Source organism: Mytilus edulis, chromosome 13, assembly GCF_963676685.1.
Source record: "Mytilus edulis chromosome 13, xbMytEdul2.2, whole genome shotgun sequence".
NCBI lineage: Eukaryota > Metazoa > Mollusca > Bivalvia > Mytilida > Mytilidae > Mytilus > Mytilus edulis.
This window is the reverse complement of record NC_092356.1, coordinates 63,736,277-63,761,387: the sequence shown is the minus strand read 5'-3', so window position 1 is coordinate 63,761,387 and position 25,111 is coordinate 63,736,277. Positions and strand designations below refer to the sequence as shown.

General features: G+C 33.0%; 1 protein-coding gene and 1 long non-coding RNA gene across 3 annotated transcripts; both read right to left on the bottom strand.

The window, feature by feature from the left end:
• Positions 1–10,739, bottom strand: LOC139499915 (uncharacterized). The gene is made up of 3 exons (XR_011658268.1): positions 10,561–10,739; positions 7,013–7,049; positions 1–670 (listed from the first exon to the last, which is right to left on the bottom strand). It is a non-coding gene; the product is annotated as an uncharacterized lncRNA (long non-coding RNA).
• Positions 10,740–14,297: 3,558 nt separating this feature from the next.
• LOC139499914 (uncharacterized) lies at positions 14,298–18,690 on the bottom strand. Of its 2 annotated transcripts, none has more exons than XM_071288551.1 (5): positions 18,625–18,690; positions 17,783–18,376; positions 17,392–17,428; positions 15,412–15,534; positions 14,298–15,301 (listed from the first exon to the last, which is right to left on the bottom strand). In XM_071288551.1, exons 2-5 carry the CDS (start codon positions 18,302–18,304, stop codon positions 14,886–14,888), a joined length of 1,098 nt encoding a protein of 365 aa, XP_071144652.1. In that variant the 5' UTR covers positions 18,305–18,376; positions 18,625–18,690; the 3' UTR covers positions 14,298–14,885. The 2 variants fall into 2 exon arrangements, with proteins under 2 accessions (XP_071144652.1, XP_071144651.1); XM_071288550.1 differs by having other exon boundaries at positions 18,487–18,654.
• Positions 18,691–25,111: the final 6,421 nt, after the last annotated feature.

The following is a 25,111-nucleotide window of genomic DNA, read 5'->3' as shown; positions in this document are numbered from 1 at the left end:
TAACCATGTCAAGTTTATTAATAGTTACTTAGTCAAGACGAACTACGGAGAAAACACAGCAAGAACATGAATCTTTTGTTTATTGGTTAACAAATTTACAACAAATAAAGGCAACGTTACTATTCCGCTGTAAAATAAACAACAAACAGTAGAAAACAATGAAAAGATATATAGCTTATTATATATCATATCAAAAGCGAAATATGTCGTACATCAATACAGAACATAAGTATGTTATTGTGCTATTATTACGGATACATCAAAGCAACCCCGAAAAACGACGCTTGTCTATCTCTTGACATCAATCTGATTTGAGATACCTTTACGAAAATTTGATCACCCACATTGAGCCTAAAAACTCCAGCAGTGTAACTTGTGTAATCACCAAAGAATTTACTTTTTGCCCAACATTCTGTGCGAACACTTTTTAGGAGCAGCTCTTGGCCATCGTTTGGATAAATATGGTTGAACCGATAAACATAATGGTAGAAAGTGTGTGATTTGTTTGATAGTGCTTGACCTTTATAAAGATCACTGAAAAATATCTGGCTGTATACAAAATAAAGACCCGATGTGTTGATGAACATTCGGCTGTCGTCGACAAGAATGTCATTTGTGTGAGATGTAGGTCCTTGCGAAACCCAGTTACCAACTGTAAATGGAGATTTATCTGTAAATAAATAAAACATTAAATTTATTAATGGCCAAAGTCCATGTAATGTCAAATAAGTTGTGGTGTGACATACTTCATCTGAAGAGAATGACATTTACAAACTCAATTACAATTCATACAGTCATGTTCTAAACATGAGACTCTTACATTGAAAAAAAATTGAATTCTGTTGTATGCATAACTAGAACACACTGGCGACATCGCGGGTCCGTGGTATCGAGATATTTGTCTTAATTTAAGCACATATGTATTATTTTTAGCCTGCATTTTTAGTTTTCGTATTGTCATCTGATACGGTCATGTTAATTGCGAGGTGCACAGCTTCCCTGCTTACAACTCTTCAAAGTCTATTTCCTGAAAGACTTCACGTCTTGAATTTTACTTAAATTCTGTATTTTTGTGATTTTACTTCTTTGAATTCGTACTGGTTTAATTTTCTGACAACAAAAACTCGCTATCAAATAATTTGTTTTTAACTAATTAAGCGGCTTGCTAATTATTTAAGAATTGAATGCTTCTTTTTGTAACTTCATTGGGGTGTAAAAGCGTTGACCGAAGTACATTTTGTATGAAGCGCTTTTACAACCCTATGAAGTTACAACAAGAAGCATTCAATACTTATAATTACATTAATTAGATATGATCATGAAAACACGAATTTTATAATTTTTTTTATTTAACTCACCTGTGCACTTTATTGTGGGACCACGTGTTATCATGAATGAAACGTTTTATTGAATGATGCAAATGTTTAAGGAATAACACGTAATGTGCAGTTAGCCTATCAGATTTAAGTATCATAATGACACATACATCTAATGTAATTATTGTACTATAGTGTAACATAGATATAAAACATCTTCTGAAAAAAAATTAAATTCACCTAATCGAGGAGGGATTTAGAGTAATAGGTAACAACAACCGGAAATTACATAATTATGATATATAATATTGATATCGGTATAGCATTTCACCTGGAACTCATTACTTATTGGTGATATTATTCATTGGGAAAACATAAGAGCCTGGAATGATTAAATTGTTTTACAAAACAATTGTCCTTTATTAGTTGCAATGTATATGATCTATAATTTTCTGTGTTTGGTAACAAGTTTTTATTAGTGGAGTAGGAAGCCGGAGTGCCAGGAGAAAACCACCGACCTTCGATATGAAAACTGACCATCCTAGTCAATTTACGTTGGAGTCGAGTGCACCCGCAAAAGCGGGGTTTACTCAAAACCTCAGTGTTGACTTGACTGGCTAGTGATGGCAGTAGTAATCAATTAGACCACTCGGTCACCAAGGCCGTTTAATAATTATATGTAAAGTTGCATTCTTTTATTCGTCGTTTTACGTCATACCGGCTCATTGTTCCTCGATATATTTGTAGTATAGATACCTACACATCAATGTTTTGTTAATCTTTTTGATTTATTTTGTTTTACTAATATAACGGGGTGAGTATTGTCAGTTGGATATAATCCAGTTTTGTAAACAAAAAATGCATGTTTTAATGAAACGCTTTTTGTTGACAAAAATGTATAAGATTAAATAGGCAAAATTAACCCTAAGCAGGTTTTCAACAAATTTTGGATGTCTTTTGAATGTACATCATCTGGTGTATTCATACATATAATAACCCCTATGATAGTTCCCCTTGATGAGTATGACAGAAACGCGATTCGATTTTTTTTTATTTATAATTTTAATTTATAATTTAAAGTTATTAAATAGAATAAAATTGAGAATGGAAATGGGGAATGTGTCAAAGAGACAACAACCCGACCAAATAAAAAACAACAGCAGAAGGTCACCAACAGGTCTTCAATGTAGCGAGAAATTCCCGCACCCGGAGGCGTCCTTCAGCTGGCCCCTAAACAAATATATACTAGTTCAGTGATAATGAACGCCATACTAATTTCCAAATTGTACACAAGAAACTAATATAAAAATAATACAAGACTAACAAAGGCCAGAGGCTCCTGACTTGGGACAGGCGCAAAAATGCGGCGGGGTTAAACATGTTTGTGAGATCTCAACCCTCCCCTATACCTCTAACCAATGTAGAAAAATAAACGCATAACAATACGCACATTAAAATTCAGTTCAAGAGAAGTCCGAGTCTGATGTCAGAAGATGTAACCAAAGAAAATAAACAAAATGACAATAATACATAAATAACAACAGACTACTAGCAGTTAACTGACATGCCAGCTCCAGACTTCAATTAAACTGACTGAAAGATTATGATTTCATCATATGAACATCAGGCACAATCCTTCCTGTTAGGGGTTTAGTAACATACCATCATAACATATATGAGAAGAACATAACCCGTGTCATGCCAACAACTGTTTTTAGAATAAATGTCTTTAGTTCCGACGTAGAAACATAGCTACAAGATTGAAATTCCACGTTTATGCTTTATTGACATGTCTTTAAATGACAAACACTTACGACCACCTGTTATTGGTTGTACGCCTGCAATCAGATGAACAGAAGGCCTCTTTGATCTTTTAATGATACGTGCATCACTTGAACTGTTCACTGGGGTAAAGCTGATGACCGTAACTGCATTCACGGTCATCCCAAGATGTCGGACGAAAAATTAGGTCAGTATTTGTATTGTCAGTTAAGGTGTTTCTACATCATTTTCTTCACAAAGCATACATTGGTACGATGTTAATTTATAAAAGATTCACACGGAAGTCACAAATCTCTACCGAGGAACATGTATAGAACGGGAAATTGGATTTGAAAAATTCGCTAAGATGACCGTAAATCATCTTTAAAATATTTTCAAGATGACCGTAACATATAATAAGGATGACCGTGATTGGTGAAATGATGACCGTAATTTCGAAAGGATGACCGTAACTTTCATAGTATAACCGTCATTTCTAAGAAATATCCGTATTTGTATTACTTTTTTTGTATCAAATAATTAATCGTGTTGGTGTAAGACGTATTTATAAGACACCATTATCATAAAGGTATATATATAGACAAAAATAAGACGTGCTTCAAATACATGGTTCGTCATATGTAGCATCCAACTACAAGCCAAAAGATTTTTTTTATTTCTGAGATTCCTATTAACTTTATATAATAAATACAGCTTTTTAAAAATGCCAAAAAGACAATGGATGTACAGTCAAATGGCCCTTTTATATTATATCGTTTCAACTATCATTGCAAATGGGTTTTTTTAATTTCAGATACGTACATGTGTTATCCATTTTCCACTTGCAAGTTCACCTCATCTAATGTAGACAAATCAAGATTTTATTCTGCTCCTCTGGAACCATACACTGGGATGGGCTCAATTACTGTTAAAGGTTCATCTGAGGGATTTGAAAAAATATGGCCGTTTTTACACACACATATCTATTAAGAGAACAGACAAACTGATGCATCTAGGAACGTATTAAGGATTATGTACCCTTGCAGTGGCGGATCCAGAGGGGGCGTAGAGGGCGTACCCTTTGCTTGGACATTTTTTTTTTTTTTTTTTTTAAATGATTAATCAGACTACTAGACTTCGTGACCATTGCCATTTCCCGTGAATCTAATCTTTATGCGACAATTCTTTACTTATAAAGATATTTTTCGCTGGTATTTAATGATTGTGTCAAAAGTAAAATCACAAAAATCCTGAACTCCGAGGAAAATGCAAAACGGAAAGTCCATTATATCAAATGGCAAAATCAAATTATAAAACACAGCATGCGATTGGACAACATCTGTCATATTCCTGACTTGGTACCAGCAATGTAGAAAATGGCGAATTGAACCTGTTTTCTTAGCGCTTAGCCTATAACTTGTATGACAGTCGCATCAAAACATGTGATTCGCTATGGTGGTGTTACCAGTTCCTCGAAAAAACGCCGCCCAGTCGATTTGAAATTCAAATTTAACAGAAACACATTGCATAGGCTTAGCATAACAATCACGACACCTTCAAAGCGATACAGGATTGAGCAAGACCGTATTGACTTCTATTTCACAATTCCACCAAACAGAAAGGTTTACTCTGTTACACTCTCATGAAAAAGTGCCACAGCAATAAAACTTACCTAAATTATGTTTAACCGCAAACGCCCCAGCTTATTTCAAAATAACGTAGCTGTGTAATAATCTCCAGTAAGTATACGCTCGAGATAGATTTAAAGTGCGAACCATTTGTTTGAGGAGGCAGTCTGAGATATTTGAATCGAATGTTTGCCTTAAACAACAATTCTGGTCGTATCTGGATTAAAAAAAAAATCTTGTCCACTTTTTTGCTATTAGAAACGAAAATTTCCAACAGAATAATATAGCATTAAATGAACATGATGAATAAAAAAACGGGCGTATTTTTGGGGACCGAGCGTTTGAATGTCTGTTTCGCCGAACTGATATATTGAATACTTTTCAAGACCAGACTGCAACCTGCCTACTGGATGGAGCCTTTAATGTCTCTATTTGTCGACCGTCATTCATAAATTCGCTGTCATTACAAACTCATTCGTAGCCTTTGGTTGATTTTGAATCCCTCCCTTCCCTTAAATTTGTTGGGTGAAACATATATCAACCAAACATTTTATGATAGACAGTTAAAAGGAAGATATAAAAAAGAAGATGTGGTATGATTGTCAATGAGACAACTATCCACAAAAGACCAAAATGACACAGACATTAACAACTATAGGTCACCGTACGGCCTTCAACAATGAGCAAAGCCCATACTGCATACAGAATCAAAAATGTGCAACCCTTACACTTTACAGCAACATTAAAATATACATACCCCACGCCAGGAACCGTTTAAAAAGTGCATATAACACTTTTATATTTTATGTTTTTAGCCCAAAAAACATTGGTTAAAAACTTCGCCCCCCCCCCCCTTTCCAAAATCCTGGATCCGCACCTGCCTTGTGTTGCTTCAATGCTAAACATATGTAATTTTATAGAAATTCCACAGCCTTTATCCTTGTTCTATCATATTTGGCAATTTGATGACCGATAGATATAGGATTATTGCATGCAGTGCTAGCATTGATTTCCTTAAAACAAGTTTATTAATTTAGTTATTAGTTAGAACAAATAAAAACATGGACCAAATCAAGTACAGCTTTTTGGGTGCGCTCGACTTTAGTTACTCTGCACGAGCTATTTTGAAATTTACAGGTTGGTTAGAACTTTAAAAAAAAAATAAACACTAGCACATCATAGAAAAGCAAGTGAGTAATCTATGTTTCAAATTTTATAACAAAAATCTCTTTATTAAAGGCTGTGAATTTTCTATAAAAATCTGGGTTAATTTGCCACAAAGTACTCTTTTTCAATTAAATGCAATGCAACAGTAAATAATAATGCTTTGCATCAAGTATATGTTTAAAATGGACTGTATCTATTATTCATTATATCTGTAGTTTTGATATAATTGATGTTTAAAAAAATTCGTACAAAAATGGCTACAGAAGGGTACATAAACGCCAAAGCATGGCAGGACCTTTAGATATGTAAAAGTTATATAAAGTCTATGTTTGAGAAAAAAAACTAACTTACCTGGTTTTTTAGTTGCATTTTTTTTAAATATGCAGAAGATAGCAAAATAAACAGACATACGAGTTTCATTTGATACGGTCCACTCAGTTACACAGTTAAAATCACCTATTGTTTGCAGTGTCTATTGTCTCTAAAATCAAAACTACTTAAAAAGAACTAACCAAGCCCCTATTGCGACAAACTCAAAAAAAACAATGCATACAAATATGGATATTTCTTTCAATTGACGGTCATCCTTTTAAATTTAGTCATTCTTTATAAATTACGGTCATCCTTAACAATTTACGGTCACCTTTTAACCAATTACGGTCAGCCTAGTTATGAATCGCTAATCCTGTAACGGTCATCTTGATTACGATTTACGGTCATCCTAGCGAAGTTTTCAAATCCAAATTCCCGTTTTATACACGTTCCTTGGTAGATATTTGCGACTTCCGTGTGAATCTTTTATAAATTTACATCGTATCAAGGTATGCTTTGTAAAGAAAATGATGTAGAAACACCTTAATAGACAATAAAAATACTGACCTATTTTTTCAGCTGACATCTTGGGATGACCGTGAATGCAGTTACGGTCATCAGATTTACCCCAGTGACTGTTGCATTTACATACAGATTCAGAAAGAAAAATATCTACAAAGAAAAGGAAAAAAAACATAGAAATAAAAAGAGCGGATGTTAAGACATAACTATGTTCTGAGACCTAATATTTACAAAGAAAAACAAGTTTTCAATTATTCAATTAAAAGCTGACATCAGATTAAATAAGATATAGGACAAAAACATTACCTTGAGTATTTTTCAATCGTTCTCGTCTTTCAAGCATCTACAATTAGAAAAACATACAGCGTTGTTATTTTCCTTAAAAATAAAATGATATGTTTTATAATTGTCCCATTGGTATTGATACAATCTTGTGAAATATCTTAATACACTCAGTCTGACAGACTTTCAAACTTAACACTAGATATTTCATTTTTAATTTTCATTACTAAATATGCCACGTTTGTAGCATGATTGAATGTAACATAAATGTTTATAAACATAAATTTCATTCATTACGTCATTGTCTTAAAATGGTTTGTTTTCAAAAGTTTAATTTATTACGTCATTGATAATGTTAAAATCATGATGAATGAAATGAAACATTAATGTTCCCCTTACCAATGGATGTATCACCCACGAGGGCAATACAATTGAGAATGTGTCAAAGAGACAAGAATCCCACTAATGTATGCCTGTAACTAAGCATAAACCAACGCGTTTTGTTGGGCATGTTTTGAGCACGGGTTTGAACCATCTAATTTTGCTGCTTTTCCGTTCATTACAGTGTTTATTTGCAATGCGGTTTAAACTGTTGGGCTTTAAATGTTTTTCATACAGTCGCTTCTTTGGCATTTCAATTATAAGGAAACATATATCTGCCATGGCGTTCCACGACTTGATAAGAAGTTGATATTGGGACCGTTAACATGTCTCATAAATGATGTTGTCACTACATATTTATTTTGTCAGTGGTGGTCAACAGCACATCTCGATTGCCTGCATCGTTGTTTTAAGAATTGAATGCATCTTTTTGTTCATTCATTGGGGGTGTAAAAGCGTTGATCGGAGTACATTTTGTATGAAGCGCGTAAGCGCTTTATTCTCATAATGTGCGCACGGTCAACGTTTTAATAACCCTCTGAAGTTACAAACAAAAGCATTCAATACTTATAATTACATTTTTTTCATGAAAACACGATTTTTATCAAGTTGTTATTTAATTCACCTGTGCACTTTATTGTGAGACCTCGTGTCATCATGAATGATAAATTTTATTGTGTAATGCAATTGGTTAAGGAATAACGCCAGATGTGCAGCTAGCCAATCAAAATAACGTATTATAATGAAATATACATCTAATATAATTATTTAGAGATAACAGCTAGTCATAGTAGTTGGAATGCCCAATAACTGACAGAGCTTATTTCTCTTTTTTATTGTAATATTTAAACAAACGTTTCAAAAGAGGGACGAGGGATACCAAAGAGAGAGTCAAACTCATAAATCTATTTAATACATCCTTCGACAACCATGCCGCTTGCTTGTTAAGACAGAAGTTCTAACCACGACACCCGCTCAAATATAAATACAAATGCATGCAATATTTTATCAGACAAATTCACTTCGTCAGGCGGAAGCATTTATTCAGATTTAATCAGAAGCTGGCTGATATGATTTTTTTTGTAGCTTATCGTACAGTTCATATGTACAGATGTGTGTGCTTTGTAACTTTAATGCCGTTTAAAATGCATTTTTATATTGTAAAACTGTTACTCATCTCTCTTATTGCGTCAATTAGTTCAAACTGGTGCATCCGAAATACATTTCTCCTTTTTTTGTTGACCGTTTATGTTTTGGTTTTGATTATAATTACAAAGGAGACATTTTTAAAAGAATGGCTTATTCTTAAGAGGTGTCTTATGATATTGTTTATAAGGTAGTTTGAGTTTCTTTTCTGTTCTTGTTTTGCCAACATTTGCAGCTTGTAAGTGGAAGAGGTAAGATCACACATGAGCTTTCTATGTAACACTTGAATGTTGCTTTATATTGCTTCTATGTTACTGTGCTGAGGAAAACAATTCAGTATTTGCAGCTGAACCTGTAATTGCCTTGTCCGTTTGGTTTAACCCCGGATTTTACAGGTCTCTTGCTATTTTGCTATGTTTTGTTTTGTTTTGATTTTTTTTTTATCTAGCTGTCTCTCTGTAGGACTGCGTAAGGGCCTGACAGGAGGTGATGACAAAAACCCTGTTTTAATAGGAAATAATGTCAATCAAACAACAATATTTGTTTGAAATATTTGTCAGATCGATGTAAAAGGTAACACCAGACGGAATTTTATATATATGAACGGGTCGTCTTATCTTCAATATCGAAAGATATTTCATCCCTTACCTGTGCTGTATCGAACATTTTTTTGTTAATTTGCGTTCTTTTTGGCTCAAGTTATAGTTTGCAGTAGTCCAAACTACTAGAAGTAGTTTGCGTACCCTGCCAAATCCCCTCTGTGTTTTTGTTAGATGTATTTTTATTTGTATCCGTCTGATAGGCTAAGCCTTTTTAACTGATTTTTTATAGTTCTTATTTTGTACTGTTACACCTCTGTCACAGTTTAGGGGAGGGTTTGTGCCTTCAAACTAGTTTAACGCCTCTACATTCTATATGTGCCTGTCCAATGTCAGGAGCCTGTAATGTTGTTTGTTGCTCTTTATCATATTTGTTTTTCGTTCTTCACTTATTGTTTTGTATCGTGCTGTTAGGAAAGGATTTTCTTGTATTATTTTTATTCAAATTATTCTTGAACGCGGAATTGCGTTTGTTTATAAAAATACGCGTGGTCTTCGTTAGTAATCAATTTATTTTAGATAGGCTGACTTTTGATACTATAAGTGTCCCTTGATGGAGTTAAAAAACGACTCAATCAACTTTTATTTGAGCATAAATGATGATTATAATTGTAGTTATTCTTTTTGCAATGAGACAGAACTGTCGGTATACAATGCATAGGAAACGCGTTAACCGGACATTATAACACATCATGTATTTTTTTATTTGGTTACCGCATCAGTTTTTTTCCTAAACTGATAGGTTGAATGTTTAAACCTTATATATGGTTACAAGAGCGCAATCAGTTATAACGCATTCTTGAAGAATAAACAAATTTGGAAATAAAGGTAACAGTTCCTAAGACTATAGATGTCAGCACTTATTACAGATTTTTTTTATGATTATACGGCAAATGTTGGAAAAGTTCATTTTGAATGGCTATTTATTCGGACTTTTATTCAGTTTGTGAGTTAACCGTCCCGGTTTACACATCAATAACCTCTAGAAAAAATGTGTTTAATCCTATAATAAAAACAACTAATAAAAAATCTTCTACACATTGTAAATTAAAAAAGTAATTATTTTTCATTATTTTCAAACCAAAATAGAGAAGCATTTAAATAAAACAAGTACAAATCAGTACATCCAATCAGCAGCCTAAAGTGTTTTTGTTTTATTATTATGAGTAATATCTAAAAAAAAAAAAACCTTGCCGGTTGAATGCAAACACATAGTTGCGCTCTTGTGACCAAATATGATTATTACTGAACTATTTTCATCCATCTCTTTTATTGTTACATTTCAGTGTTGTGCTTGTTCTCCTCTTATATTTATGCGTTTCCCTCGGTTTTAGTTTGTAACCCTGATTTTGTTTTTGTCCATGGATTTATGAGTTTTGAACAGGTATACTGTTGCCTTTATTTATTGAAAACGATTCTTGCATCATTACAAAAAAATCCACATACCATATTATTTTTCTGTTACAAAATTCCACAAACCAAACAATGATGCATACAGTCAGAAAAAACAAGTGAACGATTCTTGTTTGAGGTTTCCATTGTTAGATAAAGAACTGAAATATAAATTGGTTAATACGTATAATAGTTTCAAACAAACAAATATTTGATATTCCGTTGAAAATTTCTTGATAGTTTAAATTAGAACAGTGTAAATGAACTCATTCCAAATTTGTTATAGACCAGGTAGACTTCCTGTTTTGTACTTTAACCTCGGTTTCTCATGTATCCTTAAAAATTCTAAGTATCTAAACCAATATATATAGGTAATAATCACTTGGCAGAAAACTATTATATTCAATTATACAGATTTATATCATTCTATATTAATAGTTTTACCAATACGTTCTCGTACAAATATAGATGCAGTTCGTTTCCTTTTCCATCGTAGCCATTACAACAAAGGAAGTTTTTATTAAAATTAACCACTTTTTATAAGATATCAATGTAATAATATAAACATTTTTAAATTCCAGTTACAGGAGAAATATTCCTATTGACAAATCAGCTTCTTTCATAAGGTTTTTTTTTTTGGTCGACGAAACGAAAGGCAGGCTCAACAATCGAATGCGCCACATTGTCTTTGTATAAAATTAAATTTACTGTTTAATCTCATTTTTAATATCCATTTGACGTGGCTCGGTACTTATACATCCTGTCATTGTGTTAGTGTGCTGTTACGAGTTTTGTAATTCTTGTCCTTCGATTTTGGTGAGGTGCTTTGTCAATATGCACTTTTTTTTCTTTGTTGACATATTTTTGGTTTATATAGTTTTTAAGATTAAAACACAATGTTGACTGATGTATTCTTATTTTTGACATTTTTACCTATTATGTCTTTTTGTTTTGTTCACACATCGTGGTCAATAGAATAGAATTGTATGCGGCTGTCAAACACGTGAGCGGTTAAGCTAGCTATAAGACGAGAATTGATCCAGCATTTTTTTAAACATAGGAAAATGCCTATACCAAGCCAGGATTATGACAGTTGTCATCCATTCGGTTGATGTGTTTTAGCTTTAAATTTTGATTTTGCCATTTGCTGAGTGACTCTCAGTTTATAAATATACCTTAAGCTCGGTATTTTTGTTATTTTACTTCTTTCATAACAAGTGCGGGCTGGATAACTTGGCGATATCTTCTTATTACTGTTTAAATTAGATAACGAGAGTTGATATCAAGCAATATCCAATTCTTTTTTCTTTTTTGGTAAACATTAAATTGTCGTTGTTATGAATAGTCGGTAAATCATTGATCTGGTCTTTCGCACATATTAGTATGGTGTTATATGTATACTGTTCCGTTGTCAAAGAAAGGCAACAGTAGTATCCGTTGTTCGAAATTCATAAATCGAATGAGAGAAAAAAAATCCGGGATACAAACCAAAACTGAGAGAAACACAACAAATACAAGAGGAGAACCACAAAAGAAACACAACACTAAAATTTAACACACACAGAAACAAACTTTACCATACGAGATTACGAAACTTTTACGTTTTAGAATGAAATGAATTAGAAACAAATAGACATTTCTGGTGAAAAGTGTGAGTGTTTTATATATGTTGAATGAAATCATACATTTGCCATGAAAGAAATGTAGATCGTTTTGACTTTCACAAATCATCAATGACCAAACGAATAGCCAACGGAATTTACAATATCGTTTCATGGTGCAGAATAAACCAGTCAAATTATCGCATGTTTCGTATTACACTCCGTGTAATGTAATTCGATAAAAGCTAAAAAGATAAAAAGAAGAGAGGCGAAATATACCAAAATGGACGCTCAAACTCATAAGTCAAAACAAACTGACAACAGCATGTCTTAAAAAAAACAAAAAATTGTTTAACAACAGTTAAAACACACAACTTAGAAAACGTAAGACAGAGTAACACGAATGTTGTTTCATGAAAATAGAAAGTTCATAATTTGGAAGGTGAAATCATTTCTTTTTTTGAAAAGTTTGTTCTCAACCTATCAATTGCAAAATAAACTGCCACACAAATAAGAGAAAATTAAATTATCTTTTGAATCTCAAGCAAAAAAACAGGCAGGTTTATAATTATACGTTTTATCGCGTGTCGTTATATAAGTTTAAAAATACATATACTTAATTTATTTTAAAGATTGATAATATCTTCAATACAAATGTTATTGCACTTCCTTGTGCAGAGGTTAATATTCCATCACAAAGATATCCCTATTGAAATTAGATATGATCAGAAATATCATTAAATAACATTAAGGTGGTATGGGAGTCTAAAATAAAAATGATAGAATTTGTTCATACTTTGCCAAAACGTAGTATCTATTGATATATGTTGAAAAATATAATAAAAATGATAGGTCACCGCGCATATTTTCGAGCTACAGGACATGACAAAATGACAAATTTTGTATGGATTGTACAGGAAAAAACACCATTTTGTGATTAGAAACTAAACAAAATGATAGTATTGTTAAATACTTAAGGAAAAGATAGTTTTCAGACAATGCTTTGAGAATATCAAAAGAAAAGATAGGGTCACCGTACGTTTTTTCCGGCTACAATACAAAATAGGAAAATTCCATGTAGAATCCTTCAGAAAATGTTCTGTTTAAGAGTTACCTCCCCTTAAAAGAGGGACGAAAGATACCAAAGGGACAGTCAAACTCGTAAATCTAAAACAAACTAACAACGCCATGGCTAAAAATGAAAAAGACAAACAGAAAAACAATAGTATACATGACACAACATAGAAAACTAAAGAATTAACAACATGAACCCCACCAAAAACTAGGGTGATCTCAGGTGCTCCGGAAGGGTAAAATGCCTATTTAAAAAAAACCCAAAAAAACAAAAAAATAATCAAGATTTGCAAAAATATTAATATTTATAAGTTATATTCTTATAAATTGGTTCTTTTAAATGAAAATTCACATTAAATATCTGCATTCCTGCGTCAAATTCTGCTAACTTGATAGAAAATCTGGACCTTTGGTTCTCTGTTTTTTACAATCCAAGATGGAGGAAGACACCCATACCACCTTAAATGTTTCGAATACTCAAGGATTTTCTTATCCCAGGAATAGATTACCTTAGTCATATTTTGCACAACATTTTGGAATTGTGGGTCCTCAATGCTCTCCAACTTTGTACTTGTTTGGCTTTAAAACTATTTTGATCTGAGCGTCACTGATGAGTCTTATGGAGACGAAACGCACGTCTGGCGTATACAATTATAATCCTGTTACCTTTGATAACTATATATAAGTAAGCAATAAATATGGTTGTTACATTTGATAGATGATTTTTGTGCTTCTTTGTCATACAAGTGAAAGGTTTAGCGCTATAACACCAGGTTAAATCCACCAATTTCTACATTTGAAAATGTCTGTACCAAGTACGGAATATAACAGTTGTCCATTCGTTTGATGTGTTTTATCATTTGATTTTGCCATTTGCTTAGGGGCTTTCCGTTTTGAAGTTTCCTCGGAGTTCAGTATTTTTGTGATTTTACTTTTCTCTTTAAAGGTGAGCATAGTCCATACCACAAAGTCAGCTAATTTATGTACAAAATAATAAACGAAAAACGCATGACGCAAAGACAACCACTAAATCACAGCCTCCTCATACAAGTTTACATAATACCAAGATAAACGATTTTTTAGGTTTTATTTATAGGGGTTAAAATAATGTACACATATTCTTTTATTTTTATTCACTTCTATGAAATCTAATAATAATTCCAAATATTTTGTCAATTATTAGTTTCATCATAAAGATGTAGACTGTATGACACAAAGTGACAAATCTTACATAATATATTATAATTATCAAAATATATATAGTAAAAAACAAATAACAAAAAAATTATAACAAATTATTAAAAATCAACAGTTACAACTATTTTGGCACAATAGAAAAAATAAAGCACGTTTTTTTTCGATATTCAATTCCTGTCAGTACCTATACTCACCAGTGATGTATGATCGAACAATGCCTTTTTATCGATAATTACAATAATGCAACAGTTATAGACCTATAGAGCTTACAGATAAGTTCCTTGCTAGAAAATAACATGCAGGAACTACATTAACACCAATTTTATGTTAAAATGTTGGACAGGAATTTAATTTGTCCTTACTTTTTGTCATCTAAGACTTATTGTAAGTTGAAGTATTTTGTGAACTTTAAAATCCGATAATATAAACTACGTGTTGTTTTATACCTCTAGTGAAATATATTTTTAATATGATTTATTTAATAAGAGCATATTATCAAGGATGGAATTACAGCTTTGCAATGCCAAAAAATGATGCTTTAGGATCTCTTGAAATTAAATCAAGTTTTGATGCCTTTACATATAGGTTATCACCAGCGCTCAGTTTAAACACACCACTAGTATAACTAGTGTAATCCCCGTACACTCTGTTTTCTGCCCAGCACTGTGTCCGGACACTCTTCAGCAACAACTCGTTTCCATCGTTCGGATAAAAGACGTTCCATCGATAGACGTAGTGGTACAAGGCTTGTGAAGTGTTTGATGTTGTTTGCCCTTTGTAAAGGTTACTGAAGAATATCTGACTATATACAAAATATAAACCGGAAGTGTTTACAATTATACGACTGTTCTCCACATGAACCCCACTTGAATATGCTGTTGATCCAGATTCATCCCAGTTTTGTATTATATATGGGGGTGCTCCTGAAAGAAAAACAAGTAATTTAGATAAAAAAAATAATTTTTCAAGTTTTCAAGAGATTTCAGTATCATCAGAATAAAGTTATCTTTGAATCTATATCATAAATACCAACCATTTGGCATTGGTTGTACTCCTGCCAAAAGATGAGCAGCTATTCTACCATTATCTTGTCCATGGTTACTACCCGTGTCACCGGTACAGTTGTTCTTACTATTGGTTTCTGAGTCTATGATATCTAAAAACATAAATATTAAAACTTGCACTTTAATAAATCAATGATTTGAAAAGATTTAAAATGCACTATAAAACAACTAGAGGCTCTAAAGAGCCTGTGTCGCTCACCTTGGTCTTTCTGAATATTAAACAAAGGAAGAGGATGGATTCATGACAAAATTGTGTTTTGGTGATGGTGATTTGTTTGTACATCTTACTTTACCGAACATTCTTGCTGCTTAAAATTATCTCTATCTATAATGAACTTGGCCAAGTAGTTTCAGTGGAAAATTTTAGTTAAAATTTACAAATTTTATGAAAATTGTTAAAAATTGACTATAAAGGACAATAACTCCTTAGGGGGTCAATTGACCATTTCAGTCATGTTGACTAATTTGTAAATCTTACTTTACTGAACATTATTGCTGTTTACAGTTTATCTCTATCTATAATAATATTCAAGATAATAACAAAAAACAGCAAAATTTACGTAATACTAACAATTCAGGGTCAGCAACCCAACATTGGGATGTCTGATTCATTCGAAAATTTCAGAGCAGATAAATCGTGAACTGATAAACAATTTTACCCCAAATTTGCTCGAAATGCTTTGTTTTTTATGTTTTAAGCCAAAAACTGCATTTTACCCCCTATGTTCTATTTTTAGCCATGGCGGCCATCTTGAATGGATGGCCGGGTCACGGGACACATTTTTCAATCTACATACCCCAAAGATGATTGTGGCCAAGTTTGGTTTATTTTGACCCAGTAGTTTCAGAGAAGAAGATTTTTGTAAACGATTACTAAGATTTACGAGAAATGGTTAAAAATTTACTATAAAGGGCAATAACTCATAAAGGGGTCAACAGACCATTTCGGTCATGTTGCTTATTTGTAAGTCTTACTTTGCTGAACATTATTGCTGTTTACAGTTTATCTCTATCTATAATAATATTCAAGATAATAACCAAAAACAGCAAAATTTCCTTAAAATTACTAATTTAGGGGCAGCAACCCAACAACGGGTTGTCCGATTCATCTGAAAATTTCAGGGAAGGTTGATCTTGACCTGATAAACAATTTTACTCCCGTACCAGATTTGCTCTAAATGCTTTGGTTTTTGAGTTATAAGCCAAAAACTGCATTTTACCCCTATGTTCTATTTTTAGCCATGGCTGCCATCTTGGATGGTTGGCCGGGTCATCGGACACATTTTTTAAACTAGATACCCAAATGATGATTGTGGCCAAGTTTGGTTTAATTTGGTCCAGTAGTTTCAGAGGAGAAGATTTTTGTAAAAGTTAACGACGCCGGACGACAGACGACGGAAGACGGACGCCAATTGATGGGAAAACCTCACTTGGCCCTTTGGGCCAGGTGAGCTAAAAAGGGAGGAAACATGTCTTGTTATACTAGATACTTCGGTGGTATGTGTTTCCCTTTAACAGTCTTGAAATAAAGAAGATAATGAGTATTTTGTTCTATATGACATCAGCAGGCATATCGCATATCGTTGAGGTATAAACGGCACAGTAGCGGAGACTGTAGGAATCGTTATTTAAACAGACTAGAATGAACAAAGATCTGAGAACACACGTTAATTATTAAAAGCAATCAACTAGTATATATTTGACAACTAGTATATATTTATTTATGGGCCAGCTGAAGGACCCCTCCGGGTGCGGGAATTTCTCGCTACATTGAAGACCTGTTCGTGACCTTCTGCTGTTGTTTTTTTTATAATCGGGTTGTTGTCTTTTTGACACATTCCCCATTTCCATTCTCAATTTTAACCATTCGGGAAAAAACTTGATAAGTATTAAAAGAAACTAATGTATAGCAAACCTAAATATCTGTATACTAATCATTGAGTAGTTACCTTGTGTGTGGTGTAGTTTTTCTCTTCTTTTAAATAACTGCAAAAGACGAAAAGTAAAATATAAAAAGACATTTATATATAATGTTATACCTATAAGGTATACTTGATGTATGTGCCGTTATCAAGGATTTATATAATTAGATCTTACTATATAAATCTATGGTCATTATCCTGTATTCCTGTTAAGTAAGGCAACAATAGTTTCCCCATGTTTTCATTCTCATAAATCGACTTAAAAAAATCTAATGTATCAAATAAAAAATGCATAATTCGAATTAAAAGAAAGAGTATTGTATAGCAAGTTTCATATGGATCTTCATGTGAGTGAAATTTTTTGAAATTTTAACTTTTTATTAACAGCTCTCAATAGAATATTTCAATGTATAGTTACCAAATCCATTATAATCGACGTTTGATTAGATCCTTTAGCACAACAGACTTGAATTCCATCCTCCTCTTTACTGTCTAGCAGTTTAATATTTTCATTATCATGTTCTAATGGACCAAGAATTAAATCATTGCAAGGTAAACATAACGTGTTTGATTTGTCTTTTCTTTCTGTTTTCTCAGCCTCCAACTCATCCTGTAATTTAGTTAACATTACAAATTGAATGATTATCAGAGAAAACGCAATCACAACAATTGTAACATTCACGCATATAATCGCAATAATACAACGTTTGTTTTGACATTTGTCCTGTTTTGATCCCGACAGTAAACTGCTATTGCTTGTTGTACTACAATTTCTATGCATGTCACTGTTTGCACCTCTCGTACATTGTCTAATTTCATGATATTTATTACACTCTGTGTTATCCTCAATAGAGTTAGGTTGGTGTGTTATTGATACTGCATAAGCACTGCATGCATCGTCCGGCTTAGGGCGACTGAAGACTTGGTTTCCGTTGACCATTTTGTTACAAACGTCAAGTGATGCATTTTGGATCGCATTGGAGTATGATGTTGGTCTGTCTCCGATTTCATTCTGTGGAGAGAAAAATGAATAATAACGTTAACAACGTGTTTAGAAATAAAACAAAAATAATTAGTAATTGAATAACTCGTTTATTAATTGAATCCTTATTAGAAATGTACCATAAAATCTGAAACAAAGTCTGGTGAATTATTCTGTGGTCTCCCGTTCATTTTGGTAGCAAGTAATCAAGAGTATAAAACACTTAATACTATTAAAGTATACGATAGTGTCTTTTGCATGGTTAGGTTACTACATACTGTGTACTTCCTTGTTCAGTAGACCAGTACTATACCGGGGTAATTTTCAATAACATGAATATAAATGTCGATAGGTTCTTTAAAACATTTAATTATACCATTTCAAATGCAATGTTATCTAGCATTACATAAAAAGATACTTGTATTTGCATTTTATCTGAAAAATAAATTACCCTTTTTAACTTTTATAAGTATTATGACAATAGTATAAGCTTTTTTAAAGTACTATCTATATCTGCTTTAAATGCAACGATCACTTTTATTTGCAAAAGGAATCTGAGCGCAAAGAAATTTACTTTTGTTTATAGAACTTAAATATATTCCGTCATTGTGAATCTGTTTTAAAACTTTTCTTTTTCATCTTATCATCTCAATGATATTACAGATTTAATTTAACTGTTAAAATTGACTATGATTATTCTAATATAGACCTACGTAATACCTTCATTTACATAATTAAGACATAAACAAAACAGGCTTTTAATTTGGGCTCATAAGAATCATATCTTATTGATATATATTTGTATGTGTAAAAACTGTCTACTATTTAAACAAGGAAGTTTCAAATTAATTCCACGAAATTGGAACGTATTCTACGTAAAACCTGTTTGGCAGCAAGTCGTTCTTCCGGATAGCTAAAAACATCTTATTTAGAAATTACGAAAGAAGAAGAGCCTGCTCCACTAGTTGCAACCATCTTGTTGTTATTGGTAGGTACACTTTCGGGGGGTTTCACAATCGAAGAAAAGAGGACGGTTATTCTTTTATTTAGAACGGTTATGTCTAGTTAAAACCTTAACGTACAAATATGACTGCATTTGTGTTTTGTTTTTAGAAAGATCTGTGTCTGTGTGTTACTTTTCCCTTATTGCCCCTGGTGATTAAATTCTTAAAGCAGTGCGTTTTTCTTTTAAGATGTTAACCAATATTTTTACAGTTTTTTACATCATTTTCCATGCAACATACTTGCATATATATTTGAGAAAAAAAAAATTTGAAACATCATTGTTATGATATTATAGTGTCCACTGTTATTAGGTGTTAATGTGTATGTTTCTATGAATTTTTAAGTCAGTTGCAGTGAATGTTTGTGATGTATGTTTACAAAGTTTTTGCTGCCGGTGTCCTATAGCCATTCTTCCCCCATGCCAAAATTTCCGGGGGGAAATACTGGATCGATCCAATATTTCCCCCCGGAAATATTGGCATGATCCCACTTTTCCCCCTCAGCGTTATAAGGGGAAAACTAGGATCAGGCCAATTTTTCCCCCGTAAGTAGCATGCTAAGCTAAATTTTCCGCCTAGTAATATAACGTCAGCGACGTCACGATAAGATTTTTTAAATGATAGTTACTTTTTTAAGCTTATAGTTACCAAAGCTTCATCGTGTGAATATACATTTGATATGTATATATATGTGTTTTTCTATGTTGTGATGTTATACTATTGTTTCAGAAAAAAGGGAGAAAGTTTTGTAACATTAAAACGTTTAACCCCGCTGCAAATGTTTGCACCTGTCCTAAGTCAGAAATCTTATGAACAGTAGTTGTCGTTTGTTTATGTAATTTATACGTGTTTCTCGTTTCTCGTTTTTTTTTTTTATATAACTTAGACATTTGGTTTTCCCGTTTGAATGGTTTTACACTAGTGATTTTGGGGCCCTTTATAGCTTGTTGTTCGATGTGAACCAAGACTCCGTGTTGAAGGCCTATTATGGTTTACTTTTATAAATTGTTATTTGGATGGAGAGTTGTCTCATTGTCACTCATATCACATCTTCCTATATCTATATACATGTTATATATTTATTCACACGAAGCACATTCTGATCACATCCGTTCTCTTTCGTGGACCCTTGGTATCATTCAAATAAATACTATTACTTTAACCACTTCTGGTCAGTCAGTAGTTTTTTCCTTGCATGCGGACATATAGACAGTCATTTAAAAATGTTAAAAGACTAGGGGACACATAGAAAGACTGTTGAACAGAAAGATAGACTTGTTGACTCATAGACAGACTGATAAACCTGTAGACAGATTTGTGTAAATGTAAATGAACAACAAATTTGTATATTTATGAATAAATCTAATTCTAACACTGTTCGGTTTAATTTCCAGACTCTATATAAGCATAGTGAAATCTATGATGGGGGAAAGATTGGCATGGTGGAACAGTTACTATATGTATACGTATTGTCAACTTTCCGCAGGGGAAGAATGACAATGATCCAAAATTTCCCCGGGGGGAAGATTGGCTCATGCTAGTCTTTCCTTAGGGGGAAAAACTGGCATGGGGGAAGAATGACTATATAACACCGGATCCAAATTATTATTACATTAACCTCTGTTTTCTGTTTTCTGTGGTCTGTTTGGGTTACTCACCCCATTATATGAATAATAAGGAACTTTAAAGAGCTGTGACAAAGGTGGGAGGTTTTGCTAGAAAACCAGGTTAAACCCTCTGTTCGGAAAATGCTGGTGCCAAGTCAAAAATATTGATAGCGTTTGATTTTTTCAGTATTTACAGACTTTCTCTTTTTGGATTTGCCTGGTAGTTCCGTATTTTTGCTATACGTTTGTTTTGTATTTCTATGGTACCAAACACATTTATGATGTGTTTCAAATATATTAGTATAACTTCTTTATGAATGTTTTCACAATATCATTGAAATTTGTCTCTCTAAAAGCCTATATTATAGTTTATTCCATATTGATAAAATATTAGTAGGTTTTTCTATATGAATGGGATTTTGAATAAATAAGCATATTCACCTGCGGAAAAAGGATATTCACCGCGCAAAACGTCGCGTGCTTTTACGTGTATAATTTTGGTAAAAAACGTTTGATGTACAATTGGTTTTGGTTAATATTTTCCATTACATTAATTTCTCTCGGAATAAGGAATAAAACATTTACTGTCTTTTGTTTCGGTAAATATGTGGTTTTATTGACTTTTGAAAAACTGATATTCACTTCGGCCGTTGGCCTCAGTGAATATCAGTTTTTCAAAAGTCAATAAAACCACACATTTACCTCACCAAAAGACAGTAATTGTATATTATTCCATATTGATAAAATATTAGTAGGGTTTTCTATATAAATGGGATTTTGAATAAATAAGCATATTCACCTGCGGAAAAAGGATATTCACCGCGCAAAACGTCGCGTGCTTTTACGTGTATAATTTTGGTAAAAAAAACGTAAGATGTATTTGTCCTAAACGTGAATGATATTACATTTCAATTCTGATATTTTCAAACAAATCTTTAAAACTTACCAAAAGGAAGTCTATATGTTTAGAATCAACATTAATATATTTCTTTTCATTTGACATATTCTTTTATTTAATGCACTTTATTTTTTGTTTAAATCTTCGATGTTAAATATATACACTGAAAGTAATATTATCTTCTTTGCAGTGTTCTACTATCGTAAGACTTTCATAAATCTTAGTGCATACAAGAATGATTAAAGGGGACGATTTAACTGTTTTTATATTGAGAGGCAAACAAATTCAGAAGTTTGCCCTCAATAACCCTCCGCCTAGGTCTATTTGGATAAAAACGTTATCTATATTGGTCGTTTATGTGCACAGATCGAAAGTACTTTTGAATTTTTAAAAACAACCACTACATGTTACACTTACAAAGTTGGTGAAAGGTATCTAATATTGTGAATTATTATAAGTTTGATATTATATTTTGACATCTTGTTACAATGATGTACTTTTTTCGGAACACGCTCTATAATAACTAATATGTTGAATTATAAATTCCATTCGCTGCTTATAAAATGTTGATACATTTCCCCTTATTCAAGAAGGAAATACACCAACTTCAACCTTTGAAATCAATATGTTTTACCCCTCCCAAAATTGAATATGTACATCAGGTAAGGTTTAGATGGTTTAAAAAAAACTCGACCGTGTTTACAAGAGTTATAACAGACGGACAGGCAGTGCAGTAATAATGTTTCAGAAATTCTCAGAAAATTTTTAGAAAAACTTTTCAAATAGAATTGAGAATGGAATTGGGGAATGTGTCAAAGAGACAACAACCCGACCATAGAAAAAAACAACAGCTGAAGGTCACCAACAGGTCTTCAATGTAGCGAGAAATTCCCGCATCCGGAGGCGTCCTTCAGCTGGCCCCTAAACAAATATATACTAGTTCAGTGATAATGAATATTTATACATTTATTCTTATTGGCATGAGGCATAATCATAAAGTTAAAGAGAAAGCTGATCAGGATGTGGAATGATTGCAGTAATGTTTTAATCAATTCAACGTGAAATGTCGTGTAAATACATGTAATAAGAATATTGAATGATAGAGATATTATACAATTACTGTCTTTTGATGAGGTAAATGTGTGGTTTTATTGACTTTTGAAAAACTGATCTTCCCTGAGGCCGTTTTCGGCCGTTCGCCTCAGTGAAGATCAGTTTTTCAAAAGTCAATAAAACCACAAATTTACCGAAACAAAAGATAGTAAATGTTTTATTCCATATTCCATAAGAAATGAATGTAATAGAAAATATTTACCAAAAGCAGTTGTAAATCAAACGTTTTTTTAACCAAAATTGTACACGAAAAAGTACGCGACGTTTTGCGCGGTGAATATCCTTTTTTTTGCATGTGAATATGCTTATTTATTCAAAATCCAATTCTTATAGAAAACCCTACTAAAAGTTTATAAATATGGAATAATTTTTTTTATATCTTCTGTAGCTATTTATAACCACCAAACCGAATTTATGTATCGTAATGATGATCAGACGTTTTTTTTTGTTTTTGGGACGACCCCTCCGTTTTACCTGTAAACTGTAGTTGGCATTAGTCGGTGTCGAGAGTTGTTGAAAAGGTCTAGTAGCCCCGGAGTCAAACGCACGAGTGACCCATGACTGCAGTTGTATGACAGTTGTAATACAGTAATACGACAGTGACACGTGCATCTCATGACACGAAAACCTGAAAAACAGCCCCAAACAACTCATGATTGTCGTACAACTGTCGCACGACCGACTTGCGACAAGCCCACGACTGTTCAATTACAATTTATTTTTGACGTGTATACGTACCCATCGTGGTCATGTCGTAGCTGATGTGACCACTCGGAATATTTTTTTGACATTTTACACGACAACTATTTTATAGATATTCCACGACAAAAAATCGTTCGATCCGTGGCTTAATCTTAATAACTAAAAAAAAATCATTTGAGAAACTGTTGCTATCATCCGCCATGCAAATCACCTTCAAACTAAATGTCACAATCAGAAATTGAAATTAGGACATAATCGGTAAAATCACAGATTAGACGATTACTTTTGTATCTAAGTCTAAGACTGCGAGTAACGACACAGACACTTGTTTAGTGTCCGATCGGATTGTTTTTTGTTTGTTTGGAGTGTTTTGATCGGTCTTTCTTTATAGTATGACAAAGTTTTTTCGAATGGATATGAAATAAAATGTAAACAATTAAGACATGAAAATACTAATACTATTCCGTTTTATATGGTTTTGTTTTCGAGAGCAGTCCGTGTTGGTACGAGTGCGTCTTTGTTTTATCGAGTGAGAGAAAAAAGCCTCTGACTTAAATGTAAAATGTCGGTGCATGGCTGATATGAGACCAGGTTAAAACAACCATTTTCTACACAAGGAAACTGTACCAAGTAAGGAATATGATAGTTGATTTCCACTCTTAAAGCTCTGATAATTGATGAGTTACCCTCGGTTTTATTTTGTAACCCGGATTTGTTTTCTCTCAATCGATTTGACTTCTAGACAGCGGTAAAATACTGTTGGCTTTATTTTTTTAATTTAATTAGTTATTAAAGGTACCAGAATTATAATTTAATACGCCAGACGCATGTTTCGTCTACATAAGACTCATCAGTGCCGCTCATATCAAAATAGTTATAAAGCCTAACAAGTGCAAGAGCATTGAGGACCCACAATTCCAAAAAGTTGCGCCCAATACGGCTAAGGTAATCTATTCCTGGGATAAGAAAATCCTTAGTTTTACGGAAAATTCAAAGTTTTGTTACAGGAAATTTATAAAAAACAAGAACGACATGTAATTGATATTCATGTCAACACCACAGTGCCGACTACTAGTAGAGGCCTATGATACCCTCGGGGACGAAACTCCGCCAGCAGTGACATCGACCCAATGGTGTAAACAGTTATCAAAGGTACCAGGATTATAGTTTTTAAAATACGTCAGACGCGCCTTTCGTCTACATAAGACTCATCAGGGACGCTCATATCAAAATAGTTATAAAGCTTAACAAGTACAAAGTTGAAGAGCATCGAGGACCCATAATTCCAAAAAGTTTAAAACATAGGTTACATCATCAAGTAGCAGAAATTGTAAATGAATGCACCCGAAACAATGTTTGTACATAGGCACACGCATGCACGAAATGCGCATCTGGTGCAAGAAAATTGGTACCGTTAATTTTATTGTGCCAGGTTTACCTT

Coding starts and splice junctions, on each gene's coding strand:
- LOC139499914 (XM_071288550.1), bottom strand. CDS start 18,537: ATGAACGGGAGACCACAGAATAATTCACCAGACTTTGTTTCAGATTTT. Junction 15,535..17,391: donor AAAACTACACCACACACAAG/GTAACTACTCAA, acceptor TTATGTTTTTAG/ATATCATAGACTCAGAAACC. Junction 15,302..15,411: donor AGTACAACCAATGCCAAATG/GTTGGTATTTAT, acceptor TTTTTCTTTCAG/GAGCACCCCCATATATAATA.